Source organism: Camellia sinensis, chromosome 11 (assembly GCF_055761805.1).
Source record: "Camellia sinensis isolate YWXY chromosome 11, ASM5576180v1, whole genome shotgun sequence".
Classification (NCBI taxonomy): domain Eukaryota; kingdom Viridiplantae; phylum Streptophyta; class Magnoliopsida; order Ericales; family Theaceae; genus Camellia; species Camellia sinensis.
The window spans coordinates 9087517-9113586 of NC_138971.1; the positions used below are offsets into that span (position 1 = coordinate 9087517).

At 35.3% G+C, this 26070-nt stretch overlaps 3 protein-coding genes across 3 annotated transcripts; 1 reads left to right on the top strand and 2 right to left on the bottom strand.

Annotated features, from left to right (window-relative positions):
* Positions 1-558: 558 nt before the first annotated feature.
* Positions 559-5988, bottom strand: LOC145803337 (uncharacterized). Its single transcript, XM_082896608.1, has 2 exons — positions 5817-5988; positions 559-1382 (listed from the first exon to the last, which is right to left on the bottom strand). The coding sequence occupies exons 1-2, from the start codon at positions 5986-5988 to the stop codon at positions 559-561; spliced, it is 996 nt and encodes a 331-aa protein (XP_082752734.1).
* Positions 5989-11008: 5020 nt separating this feature from the next.
* Positions 11009-11924, top strand: LOC145803340 (uncharacterized). The gene is made up of 3 exons (XM_082896609.1): positions 11009-11168; positions 11267-11323; positions 11431-11924. The coding sequence occupies exons 1-3, from the start codon at positions 11009-11011 to the stop codon at positions 11922-11924; spliced, it is 711 nt and encodes a 236-aa protein (XP_082752735.1).
* Positions 11925-16145: 4221 nt separating this feature from the next.
* LOC145802140 (uncharacterized) lies at positions 16146-22916 on the bottom strand. Its single transcript, XM_082894806.1, has 4 exons — positions 22328-22916; positions 21251-22245; positions 20526-20860; positions 16146-16242 (listed from the first exon to the last, which is right to left on the bottom strand). The coding sequence occupies exons 1-4, from the start codon at positions 22860-22862 to the stop codon at positions 16146-16148; spliced, it is 1962 nt and encodes a 653-aa protein (XP_082750932.1). The 5' UTR covers positions 22863-22916.
* Between the last annotated feature and the right edge of the window lie 3154 nt (positions 22917-26070).

Genomic DNA, 26070 nt, shown 5'->3' on the forward strand with positions numbered 1-26070 from the left:
GTGGCCAATCCACATTTGTTGTAAATTTTTAGGTGTCAATTGAGATGCCATTCTTGTTAATGACGTGACCAAGGAATTGTACACTGGTGATCCAGAATTTGCATTTCTTCAACTTGGCATAAAATTGGTGATCACGTAGTGTCTGTAGAACTTTTCGCAAGTGGTGTTCATGATATTTAGGTGATTTGGAGTATATGAGAATATCGTCAATGAAAACAATGACAAACTCGTCAAGATAGGGTTCGAACACTAGATTCATGAGGTCCATAAAGGCTACTGGAGAATTTTTGATGCCAAATGGCATGATGAGGAACTTGTAGTGCCCATAACGTGTTCTGAAGGTAGTTTGTTCAATGTTTTATGTTTTAACTTTTAGTTGATGATAGCAGAATACAAATCGATTTTCGAGAATAATTGGGCGCCTTGAAGTTGATTGAATAAGTCATCGATTCATGGCAAGGTGTATCGATTCTTAATGGTGACCTTGTTCAATTCTCGATAATTGATACACAATCTCATGGTACCATCCTTCTTCTTTACGAATAGTTCTGGAGCTTCTCAGGGTGAGATACTTGGTCGAATAAAGTCTTTGTCCAGTAGTTCTTGGAGTTGGGTCTTCAGTTCTTTCAATTCCGTTATTGACATGCAGTAAGTGGCTTTTGATATTGGTTGGGTACCAGGTTGAGTTTCAATGGTGAATTCGATTTCTGGGTCAACCAGGGTACCAGGTAAGTCTTCAGAAAAGACATCCGGGAATTCTCGAACCAAGGGGATTGCATCAAGTGTGGGGGCCTCTTGTTGAGTATCGATCACATAACAGACATAACTATAACAACCCACTTCTAGAAGTCGTTGGGCTGTCACAGAGGATATGACACATAAAGGAGTGGAAACTCCAGTTCCAACAAAGATAGGCTCGGGTTGGTTTGGTAACCGAAGGGAGACCTTTTTGGTTTTACAATCAATAGAGGCGTGATTGGCAACCAGCCAATCCATTCCTAAAATCACATTAAAGTTGCCAATATGGAGGGGAATCAAATCTACATATAAGGTTTCACTTTTTAAGGATATAGTGCAAGATTTGTACACCTCGGTACCAAGGGCAGAATGACTAGAAGGAAAGGACACAGACAGTATATATCCTAAGGGTTCGGGGGTTGATGCTAACTTGGAAGCAATGTGCGGTGCAACAAAAGAATGAGTTGAACCAGAGTTAGTGAGGACATGAGCAAAATCACCACAAACAGAAAGTGTGCCTGACACAATGTTCTCAGAAATCTCTGGGTTTCTAAGCACTAGGGCAAAAGCTCTTTCTTGGCCTTTTTGGTCCTTCTTCACTCCTCCAGGTCTTGTGGGTTCTAGGGCTGGTTCAGAGGGGCCGGCTGTTGGATTGGTAAGCTTTGGACAATCTTGCAGCAAGTGGCCAATTTGTCCGAATTTAAAGCATGCTTCCGTATCTCAATAGCATCGTCCCCAATGAGCTCTTCCACAAGTAGGGAAAATTGGAATGCTGTCACCTCTGGGGTTAGTAGGACCTTGATTGCCTAAACTGATTATGCCTGTATTTACCCTCTTGGGAGGTGCAACTCCAGATCTTCTGCTGTCTCTTTTCCAAAATCGCTTCTTTTGGCTTGGTAAGCGCGAGGCTTTAATCCTTTTTCCACAATGTACACTCGGTCTAACACTTCCTTATAAGTCAGCATTTTCAGAATCTCAATCTTGTTCCTAATATCATCCTCTAAACTGGCTTTGAACTTCCGAGCTTTCCAGATTTCGGTGAGAATGATATATGTCACAAATCGAGCTAGTTGTGTGAACTTGCTCTCCTATTCAGCCACTGTCATGGTTCCTTGCTTTAGATATATGAATTTCGACGCCTTTTGTTCCCGCAACGAATCTAGAAAGTATTTTTTGTAAAATACTTCCAAGAATCGTACCTAAGTCACGATCTCTTCTTTTTCCTGGGTGAGAAGCTACGATTCCTACGCATCATCTTTGAAAGTGAAAGTGAAAGTAGAAAAAGTTACCTTCTGACTTTCTGTGCAAGGCAACGCTCAAAAAATATTTTCCAAGGCCCTAACCCAAGCTTCTGCTATCAAAGGGTTTGAAACGCCAGTGAATATGGTGGGCTTCAAATCTTGGAACTGTTTTATTGTAACCGGCTCTTCTCGTCATTCTGACATTCCATTGTTTATGTTGGTTTGTAGGGCCTGCAAAAAGCTGGTAACTGCTCTTTCCATGATTCTTTCCATTTACTTAGTTCCACTGATAGATGACCCGGTTCCATTACTATCATTGGCCATTATTACAAGGTAAATTTAGTATAAATAATTTAATAAACACGACATCATATGTATAAAGCATCATGTACATAAATATATAGAACACCAGCTTTCCTTGATACAAATATAGTGTTAGTACCGCATTCTTATCCAAAAGTTAAAAGTTATGTCAGTGTCTAATCCTTGAGTACAAAAATAGGGATTAGAACTAATCGTGGTTAGTTCTCAAAAACAAAACAAAAAAACAAAAAACAAAAGCATCGTCTTTTTCTCTAATATTTAGTCAAACAGCCATGGAAGGTATTGCTGTATGAAAGCTCAAATTCGTATCCTAGTTACACTACCCCGGAACAGACCCATGCTGCCCCGTATTGTGTAAAGAGGGACGGACTACAAGTATCCCCAGAATGCTCGATCGACAATCCACCCAGGTGCCTCGATATATGTTAAGTCATTGGTAACATCAACATTCCAGACATTAATAATGTCTAAAGGGTTGGCGATGTGGGTGAATATGTAGTCATCGGGGAAAACATTTCCCCTCCTCTCAACAAAATGCGTGGGCAAAGGGCCAATTATGTAGTGAGGGCAATCAAATCCTGGGGCAAGACCGACCACGTGGGTAGGTTCGAGATACCATCCTCGCGTATAGGCACGACTTTGCCTCCATGATAAAGATGCTACATCATCAGGATCAGCCTGTACATATATTGGTCATTCCATTAGTTGGTTAAGGTCGGATGTAGTCACCTGACTATATCTTCAGAGTCTCCCTATCCTTCTGTCGAGGTGGGGGCATGGTGCACTCCTAAAATTCCCTCCAAACTCATAGCCTTGAGCTCATTCCAGAATGCCTCACTAAGAATAAACTCGGACATCCCTACATCACCAAAATTAGTCGTGGTACACGGGTAAGATTATACATAGGAAGGCTAACATGGCAAGTAAAAATATATATATATATATATATATCTATATTTGTAAATTAAAACCTAGCTCTGATACCACCTTTGTCACGACCCAACCCCTGGTTGGAATCGCAACTTATTAACTAATTCTCATTTTACCAAATTAAGTGGTGCAAGCGGAAGTGAAATAAAAGTGAGAAAATAATTATATAGATAATTAACTTCATTAACTACCCTACTATTTAAATAAAAAAGAAATTCATCCATCGGCTTTTATTATTTTATTATTCGGTGACAAATAATAAAACAAAGAAAAAGTAAGAAAAGAAAAAAAAATGAAAAACATGTCAGCAACAAGTTCTATGCTGGTCCACTACACGAGGTCATAATCCTTCCTTATACCAAGAGTGTAGGGGTACAAAATAATCATGGATAGTTATTTAAACTAAAACATTTAACATAACGTAATTTGAATAAACAAGTTATTTAGGTAGTAGAAACTAAAATCCAGAAATTATGTAGGTAAGTAACCATAACCACGGTACATAATAGAACAGAACAGAGATCACTGGAGTGACAATCAGAACAGAGGTCAATGGATCCATGACAAATAAAAGGCCACAAAATGACCAATCAGAGGCTAATGGTTATTTAAGTCCTCCAAAGCATAGGACTCCCGTGGTGGTACTTATCAAAAATAAACATTTCTATAATCATTGTCAAATAATTTCTAAAATTTAAACAAACACATTCATGGGTTTCAATTTAAGCAAATGGAATTCAGAAAATAATTAACATACATGAAATTTAAATTAAAGCCCCTTTTTCCTTTATATACACAGGCCTGGGTGATGACTCATCCTACATTAATGTCCCTAAATTAATTAATCACCTCCCCCTAGTCCTAGACAGCACAGATGGCGTAGGTTTCACTCGTCCAGCAAATTGCGTGCGTTTCTTTAAATTCCTCATAGCCTCTAATTTTCCTTCAATTTAATTGTTGTGTTCATTGGCCCCCAAGTAATAGATTAATCATATTTTAGATATATCAGTCCCAATTAAATTATATTATAGCACGTATAATTATGCAATAAGATATATTTTATTATTATTATTTTTTTTTTGGTAGTAGCGTAGTGTTAATTAAATACTTGGGGTGTCACAGATATGTAGCTAAGAAAAAAATTAAGAAGAGAAGAAAGCAGTAGGAATTGAAGAGTAATGAGTGTTAGGAGATAAGAAAATATATTTGATTTTAATCTTTGTCCTTAAAAGTAATTTCACACGTAGGTAAAATTGAAAAAAAATCAAAAACATCTCGAGTGATTCTGCTTGCACCATTACTTTACCTCTTTACACCTTTCATCTCATTACACCATTAAAAAAAATGTGATTCTCACCTTTTATATTACCAAAACTAACCCTAAAGTAAAACTCTTCAAAACCCTTTCATCTCTTTACACCAATAGTTTTTGGAGGAAAAATAAGGGAACAGAGAAAGATGCAGCAAGAGAAAAAAGAAAGACGCAGGAAAGACAATGAGTGGAACCCACAACGAAGTGCCTATTTGGTCACACAGTGTTAAACAATTTACATTCCTCCGGTATTGTGTTGATAGAAAAAATAGATTTCTCCAGCATTTTGTTGCTATCTATCTATCTATCTATCTATCTATCTATACTATTATAAAGTCAACACATAATATGGTGTCTTGAAGCTTGCTTTACTCTTCTCATGCCATGTGGCAGTGTTTTTTATTTTTTTTAAAAAAGTTAAAAAAAGAGATGGGCAAGGCTTGAACCCATGACCATGGGTTTAAGTATGAGGACTCATACCACTTAAACTAAGTACACATTATAATATTAATTTCATTATTATTTTCTTTTATTCCTATTTATTTAATTTGCACACACATCGTGTGTGCCCAACCGCTAGTACATTTACAAAGCCACTTTCTTCCAAACAATGATTTTTAAATTTGTGTCGAGCCTGTTCGGTAATACAATGCTAATGAATTTGAATTAATCTAGTGCCATGTTACTAGACAAACTTTTTTTTCCCAGCAATATGTTGCTGTTCGATTGGATGATAACAAGAAATTAATTTAGGCCACTTGTGAAGTGCTTGTTCGGTGATACATTGCTATACAAATTAGATTACTCTAGTGTCATATTGCCAAACTATAATAGATTTGTCTAGCCATCTGTCATTGTACGTTGAAAGATTTGCTTTTTCTTTCAAGCATCAATAAAAAAAAAAAATTCATAAATCAAACATGCATCCATAAAATCATACATAAAAAAATCAAGCGTACAAACATCCATAAAAGCATCCATAAAATCTGTCATTGTTTGCATCCATCAATCAAACATGTTATTACAATTCATTTATATCGATAGTTTCAGTAGTTACTACATCAGTGCTGACAAGGGTACAAAATTGAAAAATGTAGTTAGTATATGCTTTCTCCCATCCACTAGCACACGGATGATGAAAATGAATCTAATTATTTGCTATCAGAGGTACTAGATGACTAGGTTATAGATAAACCTATAGCAAAGACATCAATAAGTAGAATTACAAAATAAAACATGATAATGATCTGAGTAGATTCGGTAGTCTATACCTGCACGAAAATGGTTTCCATTTACAAATCCTATGCAGATATCTCTTCGATAAGGTGTTGCAATCGGTACTAATATAAGTGGTAGAAGCGTCAAGCACTGTTGCATGGATAAATGATAAAGAACGACTCGGTAGTATGATGCTATCAAATCGCCTATGTCGGGCATAGTCATCTAATGATTAAATCTATGGCCAAATTCGAAGTAGGATAAAATAAAGGCAAGGTCATCAACTTTTTCCTGTGAACCAAATAGTTGCACGTAGTGCACTACATTCAAACGCAATTCAAGCGTAAGTCTTGGTTTTCTGCCATTACCTCCCGCATTTGATGTCTTTATAACAATGACAAATCCAGTTTTCTTCCTAACGTTAGAAGCCCATTTAATTAGTGCTCAATGACTACTAAAAATCTGAAGATAATAAATACATTTATATGTCAAATTATTAATAAAACTCAATGCAAATTAAAAATAAGAAAAAATCTTATTTATAAAAAAAACTTAACAGACCTTGTTTGTAATGAATTCATGACTGGAGTCCACTAATAATGCAGTACTTGCATTGTTGCAATGAATAGAAGCATAATCTTTCCAAGCAAAAAAATAAAAAATATAAAAAGATGAAACTGAAAATACACGGTAATGAATAGCTAAAAAAATTAAAAAAATTTAGACTTGGGTTACTGAAAATGTATATTTTATTTAGCAATTGGTTACCAGACATATTTTTTTTGTTCTACAATATGATACTAGACTATTTTATTTTGTTCGATTTCGAAATACTGAACAAAAATCGAAGAACAGTCCAGAAAAATGAAACAAAAATCTACCAAACAAATAAAAAAACTCACCATTTCATTTTCTTTTATGATTCTTCACCATCGTTTCTTCATCTATTGCTTCCTTCTATGATCAAAACACTATAATTCTCACTTTTTGAAAAAAGATATGTAAAAGAACAAAAATTGAGAAAGAAAGAAGAGGAGTAGGGATTGAAGACTAAGGGGTGTAAGGAGATAATAAAATATATTTAATTTTAGTGTTTGTCCTTAAATGTAATTTCATACATGGGTAAAATTGAAATATATATATATATATATATAGGGTGATTCTACTTACACCACTACTTTATCTCTTTACACCCTCCATATGAGTTTCCCCCCCCCCCCAATTTTATCCATGTGTGAAATTACTTGTAAGGACAAAACACTAAAATTAAATACATTTTGTTATCTCCTTACACCCATTGGTCTTCAATCCCTACTCTTTTTCCTTTCTTAATTTTTCTTTTCTTTTACACATCTCTTTTCAAAAAGTGAGAATTATAGTATTTTGATCATTAAAGAAAGCAATAGATGAAGAAACGGTGGCAAAGAACCATCAAAAAAGTGAAATGGTGAGTTTTTTTTTATTTATTTGGTAGGTTTTGTTTCATTTTTCGTGGACTGGTGCTTGACTTTCGTTCGGTGGTTCAAAATCAAACAAAATAAAATAGTCCGGCATCACATTGTCGAACAAAAAATATAAGTCTGGTAACCAACTACCGAATAAAAGATAAATTTCTGATAACCTCAAATCGGAATTTTTTAAATTTGGTCGGCTTCTCATTACTATGCATTTTTAGTTTCATTTATATACATATATATATATATATATATATATATATCTTTTTTTTTTGCCTGGAAAGATTATACTCATTGCAACAACGCAAGTACTGCAATATTAGTAGACTCTAGTCATGAATTCATTACAAACAAGATTTGTTAAGTTTTTTTTTTTTATGAATACGATTTTTTCTTATTTTTAATATGTATTGAGTTTTATTAATAAGTTGACGTATAAATATAGTTATTATCTTTAGATTTTTAGTAGTCGTGAAGCATTAATTAAATGGCCTTCTGACGTTGGGAAGAAGACTGGATTTGTCATTGTTATAAAGATATTAGATACGGGAGGCAATGGAAGAAAACCAAGACTTACACTTGCTTGTAAAAAAATGGTTACTATAGAGACAACTAGAAGATCAAAGGGGAACGATTGAGGTTGACAGGTTTTAAAAAGTGTGGATGTCTATTTCTATTAAGGGGGGAAAAATTACCTACAAATTACCAAGATGAATTGTGATAACATGTTTGATTGATGGATGCAAACAATGACAGATTTTATGGATACTTTATGGATATTCGTACACTCGATGTTTTTATGAATAATTTTATGGATGCTTTTTATGTATGATTTTATGGATGCGTGTTTGATTTATGAATTTTTTTATGGATGCTTCAAGGAAAAAGTAAATCTTTCAATGTATAGCGATGTGAGCCTAGACAACTTTATTGTAGTTTGGCAACATGACACTAAAGTAATCCCATTTGTATAACAATGTATCACTGAACATGCACTTCACAAGTGGCCCAAATTAATTTTTTGTTATCATCTAATTGGACGGCAACATAATGCTGGAAAAAAAAAATATTGTCCAATAACATGGCACTGGAGTAATTCAAACTAATTAGCGTTGTATTACCGAATAGGCCCACCACAAATTAAGAAATCATTGTTTGGAAGAAAATGTCTCTGTAAATGTATAGTAACAAAATGTTGGAGAAATCTATTTTTTTAGGCAACATAACACCGGAATAATGTAAATTGTTTAGCACCGTGTTACCAAAATTAGTGGTATAAAGAGATGAAATAGTTAATTTAGGGTTAGTTTTGGTAATATATTGGGGGTGTGATGAGAATTATATTTTTTTTAGTGGTGTAATGAGATGGAGGGTGTAAAGAGGTTAAATAGTGGTGTAAGTAGAATTACCCATATATATATATATATATTCTTATATGGAGGGTGTAAAGAGGTAAAGTAATGGTATAAGTAGAATCACTCATTTTTCAACAAACCTCACCATTTTTAATGAAAATTTAAATAGATTTAATAAAAAAGTTTTCTTTCCAACTATTTCTCATAATTTCTTATCATTTATCATTCAACTTATAAATTAAACATGAAAAAAAAAACCCGCGTCTTTCTTATTATTTCTTATCAGTTCTCTACGTAAGAGTACCAACAATGCATTAGTTAGTGCATCAATGATGATGTTAAAATTAGTTCCAAAAAAAAAAAAATAATAATGATGCTAAAAGTTCAGCCAATTTCACTTTTTCTTCACAATGGAGTTGTTAGTGTGTACACTTTAGGAACAAATTATTTTAGTAATTTTTTGACTTTTTATGAAAAAATATATAAAAAAGTAGAGAGAGTGATGTGAAAATTTATAGTAACTTATTTTACTTTTTGACTAAAATGTTTAGTCCCCAAACAAAAGCAAACTAATTGGGAAGACAGAGAATTGATACTCATAGTGAGTTTTACAGACCACTCAATTTTTCTTAAATTCAATTTCTAAAAATTAAATTGATTTAAAAATCATAATTCTTTTATTTTATTATTTTTGTCCTAAAAAAATAAACGAAAAATATATATTTTAAAATATATTGAGAAAATTATCAATAAATCCAATATAATAATTGCATAAAACGTTAAGTCCAGTGAATATTTTTTGTTGGTGAGAAGTATATTTTATTATTTTGGAAGATATTTTGTTTTCAATTTTACCCTTTCAACCAATCTGGTGAATTTTTTTCTAACTGTTTAATTATTTTTGAACTTATCTATTTAAATTTTTTTATCTGATGAATTTTTTCTCTATCTGTTGAATTTTTTTAAATTATTTGTTCAAAAATCTATTTCTTAAATTTTACTAAACTTATTTTTCTTATATGTTGAAATTTACAGAGCATATCCATGATCTGTTGAAATTTCCTTCCCATATCTACTTTTTCTCTTATCTATTGAACCACGACTCTCCTCTTTCATCTTCTTAACTATCATTTTTTACCTGTTAATTCTCTCCGAGATCGAGAACCAAAACGATGACATAAATGCCGATGTTCTAAACATGGAAAGAATAAAGATTCTGAGTTTGTATAAAAACAAAAAGTACTACTTGAATCTACCAGAGACTCATAGAACTCTCATCTTCGAATCAACACTGCTCTTATCGATTGAACGTATCTGATGAAAAATATAAGAGAAATGAAGTGGGTTTCAAACAACTTTCTGCACTTCTCTTACTTCAACTCATCAGATTGAAACTGAGAAACAACAATGGAACAAAGATTTGCACAAAAACAGAGACACAGAGAGAGCGATGGTTAGCAAAGATGAGTTTTATCTCTTTAATGCCTCTCAAACTTTAGAGACAGAATCGCCAACCATCACTAACCTAACTTCAGCCACCGGAACCACCAAATCACTGTTGAATAATTTAGAGCGGACGTTTATTTTCTTTGTACTGAGTAAGTCAAAGTTGTCCTAGTCTGTAGGAATTAGTTGTCCTAGTTTTTAGGATTTGGTTAATAGTGGAGTTCTATTCCACAGGTTGTTTTTATTTACCTAGTCTATAGGAGTTTGTTTTGCACATTTGAGTGGTGATATGCAATGCCTACTTTCATGCTATTAGTACTAAGTAGTGCCTACTTTTGTGGTATTTTCTGTTATGTATGAGCCTATATAAAGCCAGTCTTATTTGATGAATAAAATCAAGTCCTTAAGTCTCACATTTTCTTCATCTTCACTGCTTGTAACAGTGGTATTAGAGCAAGGTTTAGTTTGTGAGAAAGCAAGAGAGAGTTTCCAAAACTATGAGAGTCATCAAAGCAGTCCCTAGAACAGTTCGGAACAGCAGCAGCTGCTTTATCTCCTCTGATTTTTTAAAGGAAACAATGGTTACAGAGACTAATTTTGTGCAGACAACAATCCTTCGCTTTGATGGTCACTATGACCATTGGAGCATGTTGATGGAGAACTTTTTAAGGTCTAAAGAGTATTGGCAAGTCATTGAATTTGGTGTAGCAGCACTTGCAGCTAGCGTGCCACTCACAGATGCACAAAAAATAGAGTCAGAATGACTGAGGTTAAAAGATTTGAAGGCAAAGAATTACTTATTTTACGCCATTGATCGACCTATCCTGGAAACAATTCTTAGCAAAGAAACTTCCAAGTATATTTGGGATTCAATGAAGCAAAAATATCAAGGCTCCTCAAGAGTGTGCATAGCTTCAAGCCTTGAGAAGGGATTTTAAGACTCTACAGATAAAAGATGGTGAGTCAATTACCAATTATTGTGCAAAGACTATGGAGATAACAAATAAGATGCGATTTCATGGTGAAAAGATGGAAGATTTGTCTATTGTTGAGAAGAATCTACGTTCATTGACTCCAAAATATGACTACGTGGTTTGTTCAATTGAAGAATTGAAATATATAGATGAGTTCTCTCTTGATGAACTCCAGAGTTCTTTATTAGTCCACGAACAAAAGATGAACTGAAGTTCAACTATGGATAAGCAAGCTTTAAAAGCTTCTACCTTACTCAGTTCTCAAATTACAAAGGAAGGAGTAGAGGTAGAGGTAGAGGTAGAAGAAGGGAAGGTAAAGGCAATAGAGATGGTAATGCTATGCCAAACTGTCCAACGACAAAGAGAAGTTTGAGAAATCAAATTTTGTTGAAAACAAAGAAGCAAAAACTCTGTTAATCGTTTCTCATGTCAATGCAGAACCCGAGTCAGATGTTTGGTATGTGGATACAGGCTGCAGCAACCACATGTATAGAAATAAGTCTTTCTTCTCTTATTTAAATGAAGGATTTCATTCTATTGTCAGTTTTGGTGATTATTCTACTGTGATGTTAATATTAGAACACAAGAATGGTTTTGTAGAAACAATTTCCAATGTTTTTTATGTACTTGACTTGAAAAGTAATTTGTTAAGTTTTGGTCAGTTGCAAGAAAAAGGTTATGTGATAACTATTAAAAAAGGTGCTTGTGAGATTTATGATCCTTCAAGAGGAACAATTACTATTGTTCAGATGAGTTCAAACAGATTGTTTCCTTTAAAGATAACAATAACTCAACCTTGTTTAATGGCTGAAGTAAAAATCCCCTCATGGCTTTGGCATTTTCGCTATGGCCACTTGAATTTTGGCGGATTAAAGACTCTTCAACAGAAAGATATGGTTACTGGACTCCCTCAAATTGCCACTCCTTCTTAAGTTTGTGAAGAATGTGTTGTTGGCAAACAACATCGTTCTCCATTCCATCAAAGAAAGTCACGGAGAGACAAAATTGTCCTGGAGTTGGTTCATTCAGATATTTGTGGGCCGATAAATCCATCTTCTAATGGGGGTATAATATTTTTTATTATCTTCAATGATGATTATACTTGAAAGGTTTATTTTTTGCAAGAGAAATCAGATGCTTTTAGTACATTTAAAAGCTTTAAGATACGAGTCGAAAATGAAACAGGGAAAACCATCAAAACTCTCTGCTATGACCCAACCCCTACCTCAAGGGATTAGAGAAGCGACCGGCCAGTAATTCGAGATTACCAAAGGCCTGCTTAACAATAATATAGTAATAGGAACTGGCAGAAGCCAATAAATATTAAAATATAATGTCCAATGAGCTGTGAAGACTTAAATGAACACAACAAACCTTTATAGATATACACACCCACGTCCATGTCAAGCTAGTATGCAAACATAAACAAAACTCAGGGAGTTAATCCCAACAACCAAAAATCAGTATTAAACAAAAAGATTCATACACTTGATCACAATTATGAAAATGGTGAATACCGAACCACCCAAAATGCCTTAAAGCTTAACCATTTGGAACCTCACAATAAGGCATAGGGGTTGGCTTGACAAAATAGGGTTCAGGTCGACACCTCTAAGTCCGATCCTGTGCTTGATCACTTACATGCATATATAAAACAATGAGGCAGAGCCCAGTGAATAACAACAGTGTGAAGGGGTTATGGATTATGTCCTTACAATATTTAAAATGGTCAATTCAACAGTGGGTCACTTTCACCATCAGTATCTCATAATTTGTCATTCAAATTGAAATCATATTGAAATTATAGAAGTCATATGTGGTACATCCAATAGCAATACAGCACAGTAGGTCATAAATACTGAACAATTAGAATTGATGGCCATCAATATAGTAAACAGAAGTTCCAAGTGTTGGAACTGACAGAGATCTCTGTAGCAGTAACAAATGCTATGGATGCCACGAATATAGTTCATAAAATAGGTCAATCATTTATTCTAATAAGGAAAATAACATTTCAGAAAACAGGGTATACTGTATAATAAGAAAATACATATAATCAAATATATCTTTACAAAGTTGTTACTCACAGTTGGCTTCATGAAGCACGCGACTAGAATGTGGCGTCTGACCTACACAAACATATTCAAGCACAACATCTTAATATACATGCAATTCATTCAGTCAGTCCTTAACCCTATTCGGTTCATTCACTACTTGTTCATTCGGTTAGTTTGATTTGTTCTCTAATTTAATCCATGCTCATGATATGCGTATGAATGTGAAAAACATGTGAAAACCATGCAAATAGAGGCCCAGGGGTCTGAAAAATGGAAAGAACTCAAAATTGAGTCTGCCCTGAAAACCACATGTGCGGAAGCACTGGCCGTACGTGCGAAACCTTCACCGTACGTGTGCCTCGCACGTGCAATTAAAGCAGTAGCATAACTAAGACAGGGAAGGCTTGGTTGCACATGCAGGGCCTTAGGCCGCACGTGTGATCTAGGTTCATTTCAATCCAAAAATCTGCTCGAACTTGGAACTCCAGCCTCTTCAAATTAGGGTTCAAATTTATGCATTTCCTCACCAAAAACTTCTCGAAAACAACTTAAACTTGGATTCTCAACATCAAATACTATTCACAACTTTGAACTAAAAACTTAAAGTCCTTATTAAAGAACAAGATCTTGAACTTAAGTGCAAAACCCTCAAAATATGCATATACGAGTTCAAAATTCAAAATCCATGGGGTTTCCCCCAAAGTTAAAGAATCATGCAAGAAGTTTTGGGTATTAACAAGAATTTCCTAAAAGTATGCCATGCATGTTGATATTTAGAGCTAATTCTCACTAACATGAATTTGCATCATCAAACTCACAATTATACATGATTTCTTTCTTAATTAAGCTTAAATTCAAGAGGATAGGAATGTAGATGACTCAAATCTAAGAAATTAAGAGAGAAATCCTACCTTAGATGGATGATTTATGAGGATCCTTTGTTCTTCTTCTTCCTCTTCTTGAGTTCTCTAGAACACACACACACATACACACGCACACACACACACACACTCTCTCTTTCTCTCTCTCTCTCTCTCTCTCTCTCTTTCTCTCTCAAGTGTTTGACTCAACATATACCTCTTCTCTTACTTATGTCTCTAGTTTCATATTATACCTAAATTTGATTTAGACTACTATTTCATCTCAACTTAATTTACATCACATGATATTCTTAATTAAATCATCACAAATCTAATGTACTGGAAACTAAGCTAAATCATACTAATGTGAATTAGGCTCTAATTTCCTAATCAGCTATTTAATTTGAACCTTATGGTTTACTGATTTAGATAGATACAAATTCCATTCCATACACATTTGTTCACCGTAACACAATTCAAATTACACATGGCACATAATCAACATAAACACATAATCAAAGTAAACCACAGAATTAGCAATTAATTAAGGAAGTGGTTGTTACACTCTCCATATTGATCGTGGTGGAAAATACTGCTCAAAAGAATTTGAAGGTTACTGTAAAGATCATAGTATTCGAAGAGAACTCACAGCTACTTATACACCACAACAGAATGGTGTATCAGAGAGAAAAAATAGAACCATCCTTAACATGGTGAGAAGCTTGCTGGTATGAGTAAATATTCCAAAAAGATTCTGGCCCAAGGCAGTAAAGTAGTGTATTCATGTGTTGAACAGTAGTCCTACTTTTTCTGTTCAAAACACGACACTTGAAGAGGCTTGAAGTGTGCATACACCAGTATAGATCACTTCAAAACTTTTGGATGCATAACTTATGCACATGTCCCAGATAAGAAAAGGAAAAAGTTTGATGACAATGGAGAAAAATATGTCTTCCTTAGAGTTAGTGAACACTCCAAAGCCTACAAGTTGTTCAATCCAATTACTGAGAAGGTAATTACTGGCCAAGATGTGGTTTTTTATGAAGAAAAAATGTGGGATTGGACTAGAAAGGGCAAAGAACTACAACAAATTCCAGTTGTTTTTGATGATGCAGGGAATAGGACTGAAATGCAACAGTAGTCCTTTGATGAACACTTGCCCAGTTCTTCAACGATTTCACCAACAAATGAGCAGCCACTTGAGAATCAACGTCCAAGGAAAAGACTAGCTTGGATAATTGACTATGTAAGTGGAGATGAACTCTCCGATGATGATCCGATCACTCATTTTGCTTTATTTTCAAATTGTGACCCTCTAACTTTCGAATGTGCTGTCCAAGAATCAAAATGGCGGAAGGCAATAAATGATGAAATTGTAACCTTAGAAAGAAATGATACTTAGGAGCTATCTAATCTTCCAAAAGGGCACAAAACCATTGGCGTGAAGTGGGTTTACAAAACAAAACTGAATGAAAATGGTGAAATTGACGAGTATAACGCGCAATTGGTGGCTAAAGGATACAAGGAAGAGTTTGGAGTCAACTATAAAGAAGTTTTTTCCCCGGTTGCAAGGCATGATACAATTAGAATGGTAATTATGCTGGCAGCATAGAATTCATGGTCTATCTTCCAATTGGATGTCAAGTCGGCATTCTTGCATGGAAACTTAGAGGAACAAGTATTTGTTGATCAACCTCCTGGTTATTTTAAGATTGGAGATGAGCATAATGTGTGTAGATCAAAGAAAGCTTTCTATGGATTAAAACAAGCCCCACCAGCTTGGTATAGTCACATTGAGGCTTATTTTTTGAAAAAAAAAATGATTTTTTAAAATGTCTATATAAGCACACACTTTTTGTTAAAGTTGGTGATGGAAGGAAAATACTCATTGTCTGCTTATATGTAGATGATCTTATATTTATTGGCAATAACAATGTCATGTTTGAAAAGTTTAAAAAGTCTATGATAGTTGAGTTTGAAATGTCTGATCTTGGTATGATGCATTATTTTCTTGGCATTGAAGTGGTGCAATCTGCCACTGGAATTTTTATTTCTCAAATGAAGTATGTGCGAGAAATTTTGGACAGGTTTTAGCTAAAGGATTGTAATCCTGGAAGTACTCTAACTGAGTTTGGCTTGAAGCTACATAGAGATCATGGAGGAAAGAAGGTGGACAACACACTTTATAAGGATGGACACTCATGAATTGGTATTTCGTTAAGAGCAGGATGGACACTCATCTTTTCTCGAGTTTCCCACAGACGGCGCCAATTGTGGAAGGGTGAATTTTATTCTCCACAGGGAAAGCAAGATGAGCTGCTTCTTCCTTCACTCTGTAGAAAAAACAAATACCAAAAATGTCGGTGATCTTTCCCAACCATGGTTGGTTGGAAGGACCCTCCAACGATCAAATTAAAATCTTGTGTGAACATATCGGGTATGTTTGGTTTGGTTTTGGGAGAGTAGTTTTTAAAAATTGTTTTAGGTAGAGAGTTTAGAAATTTTTTTGGTTTGTTTGGTTGTGTATTTTGAAAGTAGTTTTGGAGTTTGGAATGATTTGATATTTTGTTATAATTGAGTAGATGTGTGTGAGAGAAAAAGTGATTAATTGATAGATAAGAGAGAAAAAGTGATTTTGGAAATTGTTTTGAAAAATTTACAAACCAAACAAATTTTTTAGAAATTTTTTCCCAAAATCACTCTACAAATCCAAACCAAACATACCCATCGTTTTTTGAGGGAAAACATCTTTTCTTTTGTGTGTCCTCTTAAACGATTTTCCTTCTTCCTTTTATATTGTGGATACCTGGTATCATGATTGTTGGATGGTTGTACCGATCTAATGGTATTTTGTGCGTGCAGGCACTGGTCGAGCAAGTGGACAAGTGATCTTGCTCTACCATTGTCGGAGTTACTGTATTATAGATGGTCCAGATTTAGTTTGGGTTTGGGTACTCATTCTTGATCTTTGGATTTATCTTATCGGATACTCGGGTTGTCAGAGTTGGTTGATTTTGTATTCTTTCTTCTGTTGGTTTTGATCTCTACCGTTGATTTCTATCTTATCCAAGGGTTTTCTTTCATGTTTAAGGATTTCTTTTCTGGAAGCAATCGCGTTTAAATCTCCTATCACGTGACCTTATTTTCTTTGCAACTGTGCTTTCTAAGGACTTGGGCTTGGACTTTGCTTTGGCTGGGTAAAAATGCTTTAGGCCGCGTGTTAACTTGCTTGGGCCTTGGGCTTAAATTTTTATCCTCCACAACACTATTTGTAAATTAGATTATTAAATTCACATAAAAATTAAAAGAAATTTGTGAATAATTTGTGTAAAATTAGAGATTAGTGAAGAAGGGTGCAAAAAAAGAGAAGTTTATAATGTTTAGTGTAGTTTGTTTTTTTAAGCTTTTGTTTTGAATTTTTTTGTTTTCATTTTTTTTGTCTTTGACACTCTTTTTTTAATAACCCTTCTATTTTCTTTTTAGATTCACTTAATTTAATACTTTTTTATTTTTTAATTTTATTTTTAGATTTAGATTCACTTAATCCAATTACACATGGAAAACAATTTGTTCTATATTCTTTTTGGAGAAAAAATTATTATTATTAAATAATAATAATAATAATAATAATAATAATAATAATAATAATAACAAAAAATTATAATAATAAAAAATCAATAAATGTTTGAAAATTACTTTTTAATTCTATTTAGATTATTAGATATTATATTTTCATACAAAAGTATAATTTAAATATAAAAAATCAAAAATTAAAAAGCAGACTTAAAAAATAAAACCAACTAAAGTAGTTATTGTTTAGAATTTTAACATCATACCTTAGTTATTAAAGTACCATGCAAAATATTACAATTCATAAAATTAATTTAAACAAAAATAAAATGTATAAATATAACCTGCGAATATTTAAGATGTAACACAAATCTCTACTTAAAAAATGAATTTGTTGTCCTTTGTTTAGATTCGAACAAAAGTATACAAATTTAAGATTCAACCAAAATTATTTACAATAATTTGATCAATGATGGATAATTATAAATATTATGTATATCAATATAAAAGTGTGGGGATATATTTTCTGAGTACCAACACGTGGCAAGGTGACGCCGACGTGTCAGCCGAGGTGCCACGTGTCTTGGTCGTTGTGCCGAGGTCATCTCGGCTAGGCCGAGGTTTCCTCCGAAGATATCGGAATCCGAGATAAGCGGATAAGGGACAAGAGTCCTAGAATGAAGAGGGAACTCAACTTGGATATGGACAAGAGTCCTAGATTGGGAGAAGACTTCAGTTTGAGTAAAGATAAGACTCTTAGAGAGTTTATCCTAAATCCACTGGGAGTTCCAGATTAGCAGTAATCCTAAGTCCATTAGGGCCAGGCTCCTTTTGGGACTAGGATTGGATTGGCTATAAAAGAGAGGCACCCCCATGGGTCTAAGGTATGTTTTTATACTCAAGCTTGTGAGTTGAATACTTGATTTATCATTGAAAGATATACTGACTTGATCGTCGGAGTGCCCCCGGATGGTCGAAACCACCGCGGGATTCTTATATTTCTGTTGCAGGTCAGTCAGGTGCCATCTATTCTGCCAGTGCTCTCCAACTGGCTACTAAGCGGGCAGTGTGGTCGGAAAATCACCCACACAATTTGGCGCCGTCTGTGGGAACGAAAGGAGAATAGATGGCCACCGCTGTACAAGATCAACGTGTCGGAAACGACTAGTTTAGCAAGGATGGAGAATATGTCGACATAATCGGAATGAAGACCCTTCCAGAAGGGATACAAAGACAGGGGGCATAAGCGCTCCCAAGAAAATAACATTCAAAGAGCTCAACCTGAATGAGCAGATCCAAGATTCCAGAAGACATGATCTCGGCCTAGATGAGTAGGCCCGAGAAAAAAAGAGCTCAACCTGAATGAGCAGATCCAAGATTCCAGAAGACAAGAGCTCGGTACTTAAAGCCGAGAAGAGAAGAGCTCAGTGAGCAAATCTCAGATCCCAGAAGATAAAAAAGAAACACACAAGATCGGACTGAAGTTAGCCAAGATGAAGACCTGTTGTAAAGACCACAAAAGAGTATGTGGAAGCTATGCACGGGGCAGATCCCTTGGCTACAGAACCATATCAAAGGGATTCTGGTGACCCTACGGACAAAAGGATGCAGAGGCTTATAAAAAACATGAGAAAAGAAACGACTTGCCAAAGCGAGGCCGGGGTAACAATGGATCCAGCAAGCAAGAGGCAGAGAGAAGAAGAATATGTTTAACACTTGTTGAAATTTGTAGCAATTTACAAGTTGAAGTTAAACCGAGATTATTCCTTATCTTCACTTGTTGAAATTTGTAGCAATTTACAAGTCGAAGTTAAGCCGATTCCTTATCTTCACTTGTTGAAATTTGTAGCAATTTACAAGTTGGAGTTAAGCTGATTCCTTATCTTCACTTGTTGAAATTTGTAGCAATTTATAAGTTGGAGTTAAGCTAATTCCTTATCTTCACTTGTTGAAATTTGTAGCAATTTACAAGTCGAAGTTAAGCCGAGATTATTCCTTATCTTCACTTGTTGAAATTTGTAGCAATTTACAAGTTGAAGTTAAGCTGATTCCTTATCTTCACTTGTTGAAATTTGTAGCAATTTACAAGTTGAAGTTAAGCCGATATTATTCCTTGATCCACTTGTTGAAATTTGTAGCAATTTACAAGTTGGAATCAAGCTGATTCCTTATCTTCACTTGTTGAAATTTGTAGCAATTTACAAGTTGAAGTTAAGCCGATATAATTCCTTGATCCACTTGTTGAAATTTGTAGCAATTTACAAGTTGGAATCAAGCTGATTCCTTATCTTCACTTGTTGAAATTTGTAGCAATTTACAAGTTGAAGTTAAGCCGATGTTATTCCTTGATCCACTTGTTGAAATTTGTAGCAATTTACAAGTTGGAATCAAGCTGATTCCCTACCTTCACTTGTTGAAATTTGTAGCAATTTACAAGTCGAAGATAGGCCGAGGTTATTGCGTAAGTTCTCATAGCAATATGTGGGTTGTCTGAACCCTAGAGAAGATGCTTAACACTTGTTGAAAGTTGTAGCCATTTACAAGGTTATGTTAAGCCGACGTATGATCACCCGCTGAGGTATACAGAAAATTAACGGGTCGATGCAAAGGTTAAGTATATTACTTAAACACTTGTTGAAATTTGTAGCAATTTACAAGTAGGTTAGAACGAAATCATTGTTTAAATACTTATTGAAAACTTAAAAGATGGCAAAAGTATACGTTGAGTAGTATATGTTTAGTTCTTGACAGAATTTATACAAGGTTTGCAGGTCAGTATCTTGCCGAAGTAAAAGCCTTGCAGTTATACCCAGGGTATGTAGCCCCGAGAAGATTGCACAAAGAAAGCATGCAAAAATTTCTAAGTATAGAACTATGCAGAAGCAAGCAACAGAACATCACAAGATCAAAAATATCCATTGCAAGAACAGTTGCAATTACATACTGAAAAAGGCACATCGGCCATAAGAAGGAATGTACATTGTTCAGAAATTAAAAGAAAAAACAAAGTCCAAAATCCAGAAAAGAAAGAAGGGAAAATCAAGACTCTTGAACATCAGCAGCAGCAGAAACTGGAACCTCGGATGATTCAGCTGGAATATCCTCGGCCACCTTCTCCGCTCGTATCTCGGCATCTATCTCTGCTAAAGTTGTGTCAAGACTTCTGTCAGTCAGAAGAAGGTCAGATGATGGACACCCCTGAACAGGTTCCCTGGGCACTTCCTCAGCCTCATCACCCACTTCATCTTGAGTTAAGTCTAAAATTTGCTCAGCTGGAAAGGACTTGGCCTCAGTAGCGCCCTTGGGTTTTCTCACCAAGGCTTCACCTTCATCTTTCTCTTCGTCTTCACCCTCAGCTTCTACCTCGGTCTCTGATTCATCCTCAGCTTGACTTGAAGGAAGAAATGGTAGAAGATTAGCATCAACTTGGCGCAATGGCGAGTCAGCAGGGAGATCAAGCTTCTTTATCAGAGACATCCAACCAAGGGAAAATCCCCTGTTGCATGCCTGCCTGACTTGAAGTTTGTATTCTTCTGCAACGTCGGCCATGCCTTGAGCATAGGCCTTTTCATCGGCCTCCTTGACTTCGGCCTCCTTGGTGGCCAGAGCCTGTTGAAGTTCTTTTTGCGCTTGGACCTTCTGAGCCTCGGCCTCCCTTTTCTCGGCTTCAGCTACTTTTTTAACGGCCTCAGCAGCTTCGGCCTTCTCAAGAGCTAAGGTTTGGTTCTTCGTCGCAGCCTCGGCTTGATCCTCTAGTTTCTTCATTTTTACTTCAAGAGCCCTTAATTCTCTCTTCATTGAGGTCGCTTCCCTCTTCATATCAACCAATCTTTGACGATTCTCAAAGGATTGCATTGAAAATGAGTGGGCATGTTGGATAGCCTGAATGCAAACAGAAGTATCAGAAAATTTTCTCAGAAAGAAAAAGAAGGAAGAAACATAAATACAAATAGAAATACTTACTTGAGCAGAGTGTTGGAGCATCAGAGCGTAATTTTCATACTCACTGAACTTGGCATTTCGCTCCAAGTCATTCGGTAGAAGAAGAGCGGTGCTAAGGGCGACAGCAACGTTGATATCATCAGCACTTTCACTAGCCATGATAGGCCTGTCCTCCAGAGAAAGATCAGGGGCCCATGGGACGTCGGGCTTCTTTGAAGCCGAGGTCGTCGCAGACGATGACCTTGGCCTCTTTGTTTGTGTAGATCCTGAGGGTTGGCCCTCAGCAGACCTTTTGGTTGAAGTAGAGGTTGATTTTTTGCTTTCAGCTAGCTTCAAAATCGGCAGAGCATCCTCAGCCTCGGCGTCTGTAGCCTTGGCCTTAGGCTGAGCCTTTTTTACTCTCTTTTGTTTGGGAGGGAGCGTTGATTGCGCCGGTACGGCTTCGGCATCAGTTGGAATATCGGCGAGAAGGTCTTGGACGACAGGCCTCGGACGAACCATCTCGGCAGTCTTTACTAGCCTTCGTCGGCGTTTACGTTCAGGAATTGGTATTAAGAAGGGGGCCGAAGTTGATGGAAGATCGGCTGGGTCAGATGTGGACTCTTGATCTGTCCGAGATGTAGAAGCAGTTAAGGTTGTGGCTGTTGGTGGAGAGAGACTCTTCTTCCTTTTTCGAGGGACGTCGGGTAAAATGGATCTGTGTGTGGGGACAAAGTTTAATAATACTGGGGCTTTTCGTTTAAGGATTGGAAGACCAAGAAGTGTTCTCAGATCTGGTCCTGGGAAGAAGGATTGACGAAAATTTTTCGGTGGTTGATGAAGATCTGCAAAGAATCAGACGTCAGAAACAACAAAAGTATTTAAGTGTTGAATGAAAACAACTAAGTGTTGACTCAGGGCTCTTACTCTTGCCCTCTGTAAGTGTTCGAGGAAGAGGGTAAAGGTGGACATCTTCATCTGGGCCAAATTCCCAATTTCCAGAGGCAATAAGATAGTCATCTCCAGCCCCCTTGTTGGAGTCTGGAAGGTCGGCTATAATCTTGTACTGAGTGGATCTCGGCTTAAGGTAATATACAAAACCCCTATCCTTCAGATCAAGAGGGCACATGGTATAACAATATTGAAGGTCGGCGAGGGTGATTCTGAGGTTTTCTTGCCTAGCTAAGGCTATAATACCATTAATTATCCTATAGGAATTGATAGTAAGTTGCATGGGGTTTAGCTTATAGAAATAGAGAACTTGACGAAAAAGGGGATCGAGTGGAAGCCGAAGTCCACATTCGATAAAAGCAACTACTGGAAAAGGCATTGTATGGTCTGTAGGCACGATAGTGTCATTATCCCCAGCCAGCTTAAGATGAACGTCGGCTGGGATAGAGAATTCTTGCCTAAAGTATTCAAGACTTGTTGGGGTATTTACCCTGTGCCTCCACATACCCATTGTGTCGGCCTAAATTAAGAGGAATATGTTTCAGAAGACGGGCGTTTTTCAGGTTTCCCTAAAGATTAAGGGTTCTACAGACAAATCCCAAATCTACGAACTATTAAGATAAAGATCGAGGGCACAGATCTGGGGCAGATACAAAAAAGAGAAAACAAAAACGAGGTTTCAGATTCAAGAACAGAGGTATAATTTTCAGAAACAATAGAGGTACAGGAAAAAATCAAGAACAGCGGCGAAAAGAATGTGAGTGGAGCAGTTGTAAAGCTCTTGGAGTTTACGAAGTAATGGAACAAGAACCTCGGCTAGGAGGTATGATCTCGAGCGGCTTGGAAAGCATGAAGCTTGATACTTGAACAGAAGTGGACAGTAAAGTCCAGGGAACTTTGAGGTCGGCGAGTTTGATCTCGGACAGAGGGGCACAGATGAACGAACAGTGTAGGTTCCATCACCTCAGAATGCCGAGGTAATAGAACCTAGGGGGCAGTTGTGGGGATATATTTTCTGAGTACCAACACGTGGCAAGGTGACGCCGACGTGTCAGCCGAGGTGCCACGTGTCTTGGTCGTTGTGCCGAGGTCATCTCGGCTAGGCCGAGGTTTCCTCCGAAGATATCGGAATCCGAGATAAGCGGATAAGGGACAAGAGTCCTAGAATGAAGAGGGAACTCAACTTGGATATGGACAAGAGTCCTAGATTGGGAGAAGACTTCAGTTTGAGTAAAGATAAGACTCTTAGAGAGTTTATCCTAAATCCACTGGGAGTTCCAGATTAGCAGTAATCCTAAGTCCATTAGGGCCAGGCTCCTTTTGGGACTAGGATTGGATTGGCTATAAAAGAGAGGCACCCCCATGGGTCTAAGGTATGTTTTTATACTCAAGCTTGTGAGTTGAATACTTGATTTATCATTGAAAGATATACTGACTTGATCGTCGGAGTGCCCCCGGATGGTCGAAACCACCGCGGGATTCTTATATTTCTGTTGCAGGTCAGTCAGGTGCCATCTATTCTGCCAGTGCTCTCCAACTGGCTACTAAGCGGGCAGTGTGGTCGGAAAATCACCCACACAAAAAGCAAACACAGGAAATAAGAAAGAGTAATTATTTTTTATTCTTCAATCATCATCAATGTAAAAAATAGAAAGATTTTTTTTTATTATTATAAAAAGGGAGACGTTTTGTTTATATTTATATAAAATTCTTAGAAGCAGATATATCATTTTTGAATGTTTAATTTCAAAAATAAAGAGATAGTAGATTTATGTAAAACTCTTCACATTTTTATAATAGTACTATATTAATGAGTTTAAAAAAAAAAGAATAAACTAAAAAAATTTATCATTTTTATACTTAATTTTTTTAAAAAAATTAATATTTTAAAATAATAAATAATAAAATAAAGAACTAATATTTTAAAAGGGAAAAGATTATCATGAATCTCCATAAATTAAGTTCGATCCCCAAGGAAAGAAACTCGTGGAGCGAAGACAAAGGTTGGGAAGTCTTTTCCGGTTCCCGGAACAATCACTGGCGATAAGAGGAAGGGACGCACTTGCTTGCACAAATTATACGTGTATAATGGGGCAATTCGGAAACTTCTGCTAAAAAAAATTAGTTTTTGACTTTTTATTTTTTTTACATAAAAAGGTCATAAAAGTTAGATTTTTTACATAAAAAATTATTAAAAAATTAAAAAAGTAAAAAAAATAATTTTTTATCAACTTTTTAAAACACTATATAAAAGATTTGCGGTGTGCTTGCTATGCCCCTAGCGCAGTAGGAACTGTTGTGTTATCTTGTGGACTCATTTTAAAATTTATTTTGATAATTTAAATTATTTATATTTTAAAGTATATTAAGTAAAAAATATTTGTAAAAAATCAAATTAATCGAATATCGTTAACTTTTTCATCCATTGACATTTATGTTCATTTTAATAATTTAAGAAAAAGTGAGAAATTTTGTTTTTTTTTTTTTTTTTTTGGCAATTAGGTTGAAAGTGTAAACAGAAGTGAGGAAGAAAAAAAAAAGAAGAAGATTTTGATTTCCTTTTGCATGCCTTTTTCAAGAATACTTATAAAATTGTTAACTGTTTATACTTTTTGTTTATTTATTTATTTATTTATTCAAAACTACAATTAGTTGTTGGAAAAATAATAGTTTTTTTTATGACTTTAATGCAATATTAAAGTGAATGCCAATCCTCAATTGATATAGAGTAAAGTCGGTTTAAATTCTTTATAATGAAATTTTTACACCAAAAAAGAAAAAACTATTATGATTTGAATGAGAGATTAACTCATTAAGTTAACCTCATGAAAGAAGTGTTGGAAAAGGTGGTTACAGAATTATACACATTACACATGTACATAAAATGAGTGTAACTCCTCTATAATGATGATGGATTGAATTGCCATCAATTGAGAGTTTTGTAAAATTAAGTCTTGCCATCAATTGGAAGTTTTGCAAAATTAAATCTTTTGCATTTGTTGCAAAAGCCTTTTCCTCTCTGCCTCCATGTGTATAAAAGGAGACACTCTCCTTCATTCTTCCACACCAGAAAATTGGTTGCTCTTCCTGTCAAAAGTTTCCTTCAATTTTATATTATATTCTTCTTGTGAGAGAGTGCTGCTTACAGGTATATTCTACTCGATATACTCTAAAATATGAATTGTTCGAACTATAAAAACGAACCCCTGAAATGAGTCCATAGGACTGCACAGTAGTTGTGCTAGGGGCACAACAGGCACCCCAAATCCGTTTATAAATGGGGTTGAGTTTTTTTTTGTTTTTTTAATTTATTTTTTTATTTTTTATGGTAGTGTTACACATCAATTGGAATGTCAATTAGTGTATCAAAATATATTATGACATTGTTAATTTAAAACTATGACTCTACTTATTATACAAATTACAAAAACTCAAATTCTCTAAAATTATGTTATATCATCCGTTTGTACGCTAATTAGTATACATTGTGCATATAGCATTATTTTTTTATTATTATTATTTTTATGTTCATATCTCAATATAAGAAAATTTAAAAGGGTCTATGAAGTTGACTATGGATCTCGTTTTGAAAATTTGAACAGTTTATTTGTAAGATTTAAAATGTATATAAAAATTATTTGGATAAATTACACTTTGCACTCTTGTACTTTGCATCAAATCTCACTTTAACCCTTATACATGAAATTATAATGGTCAAC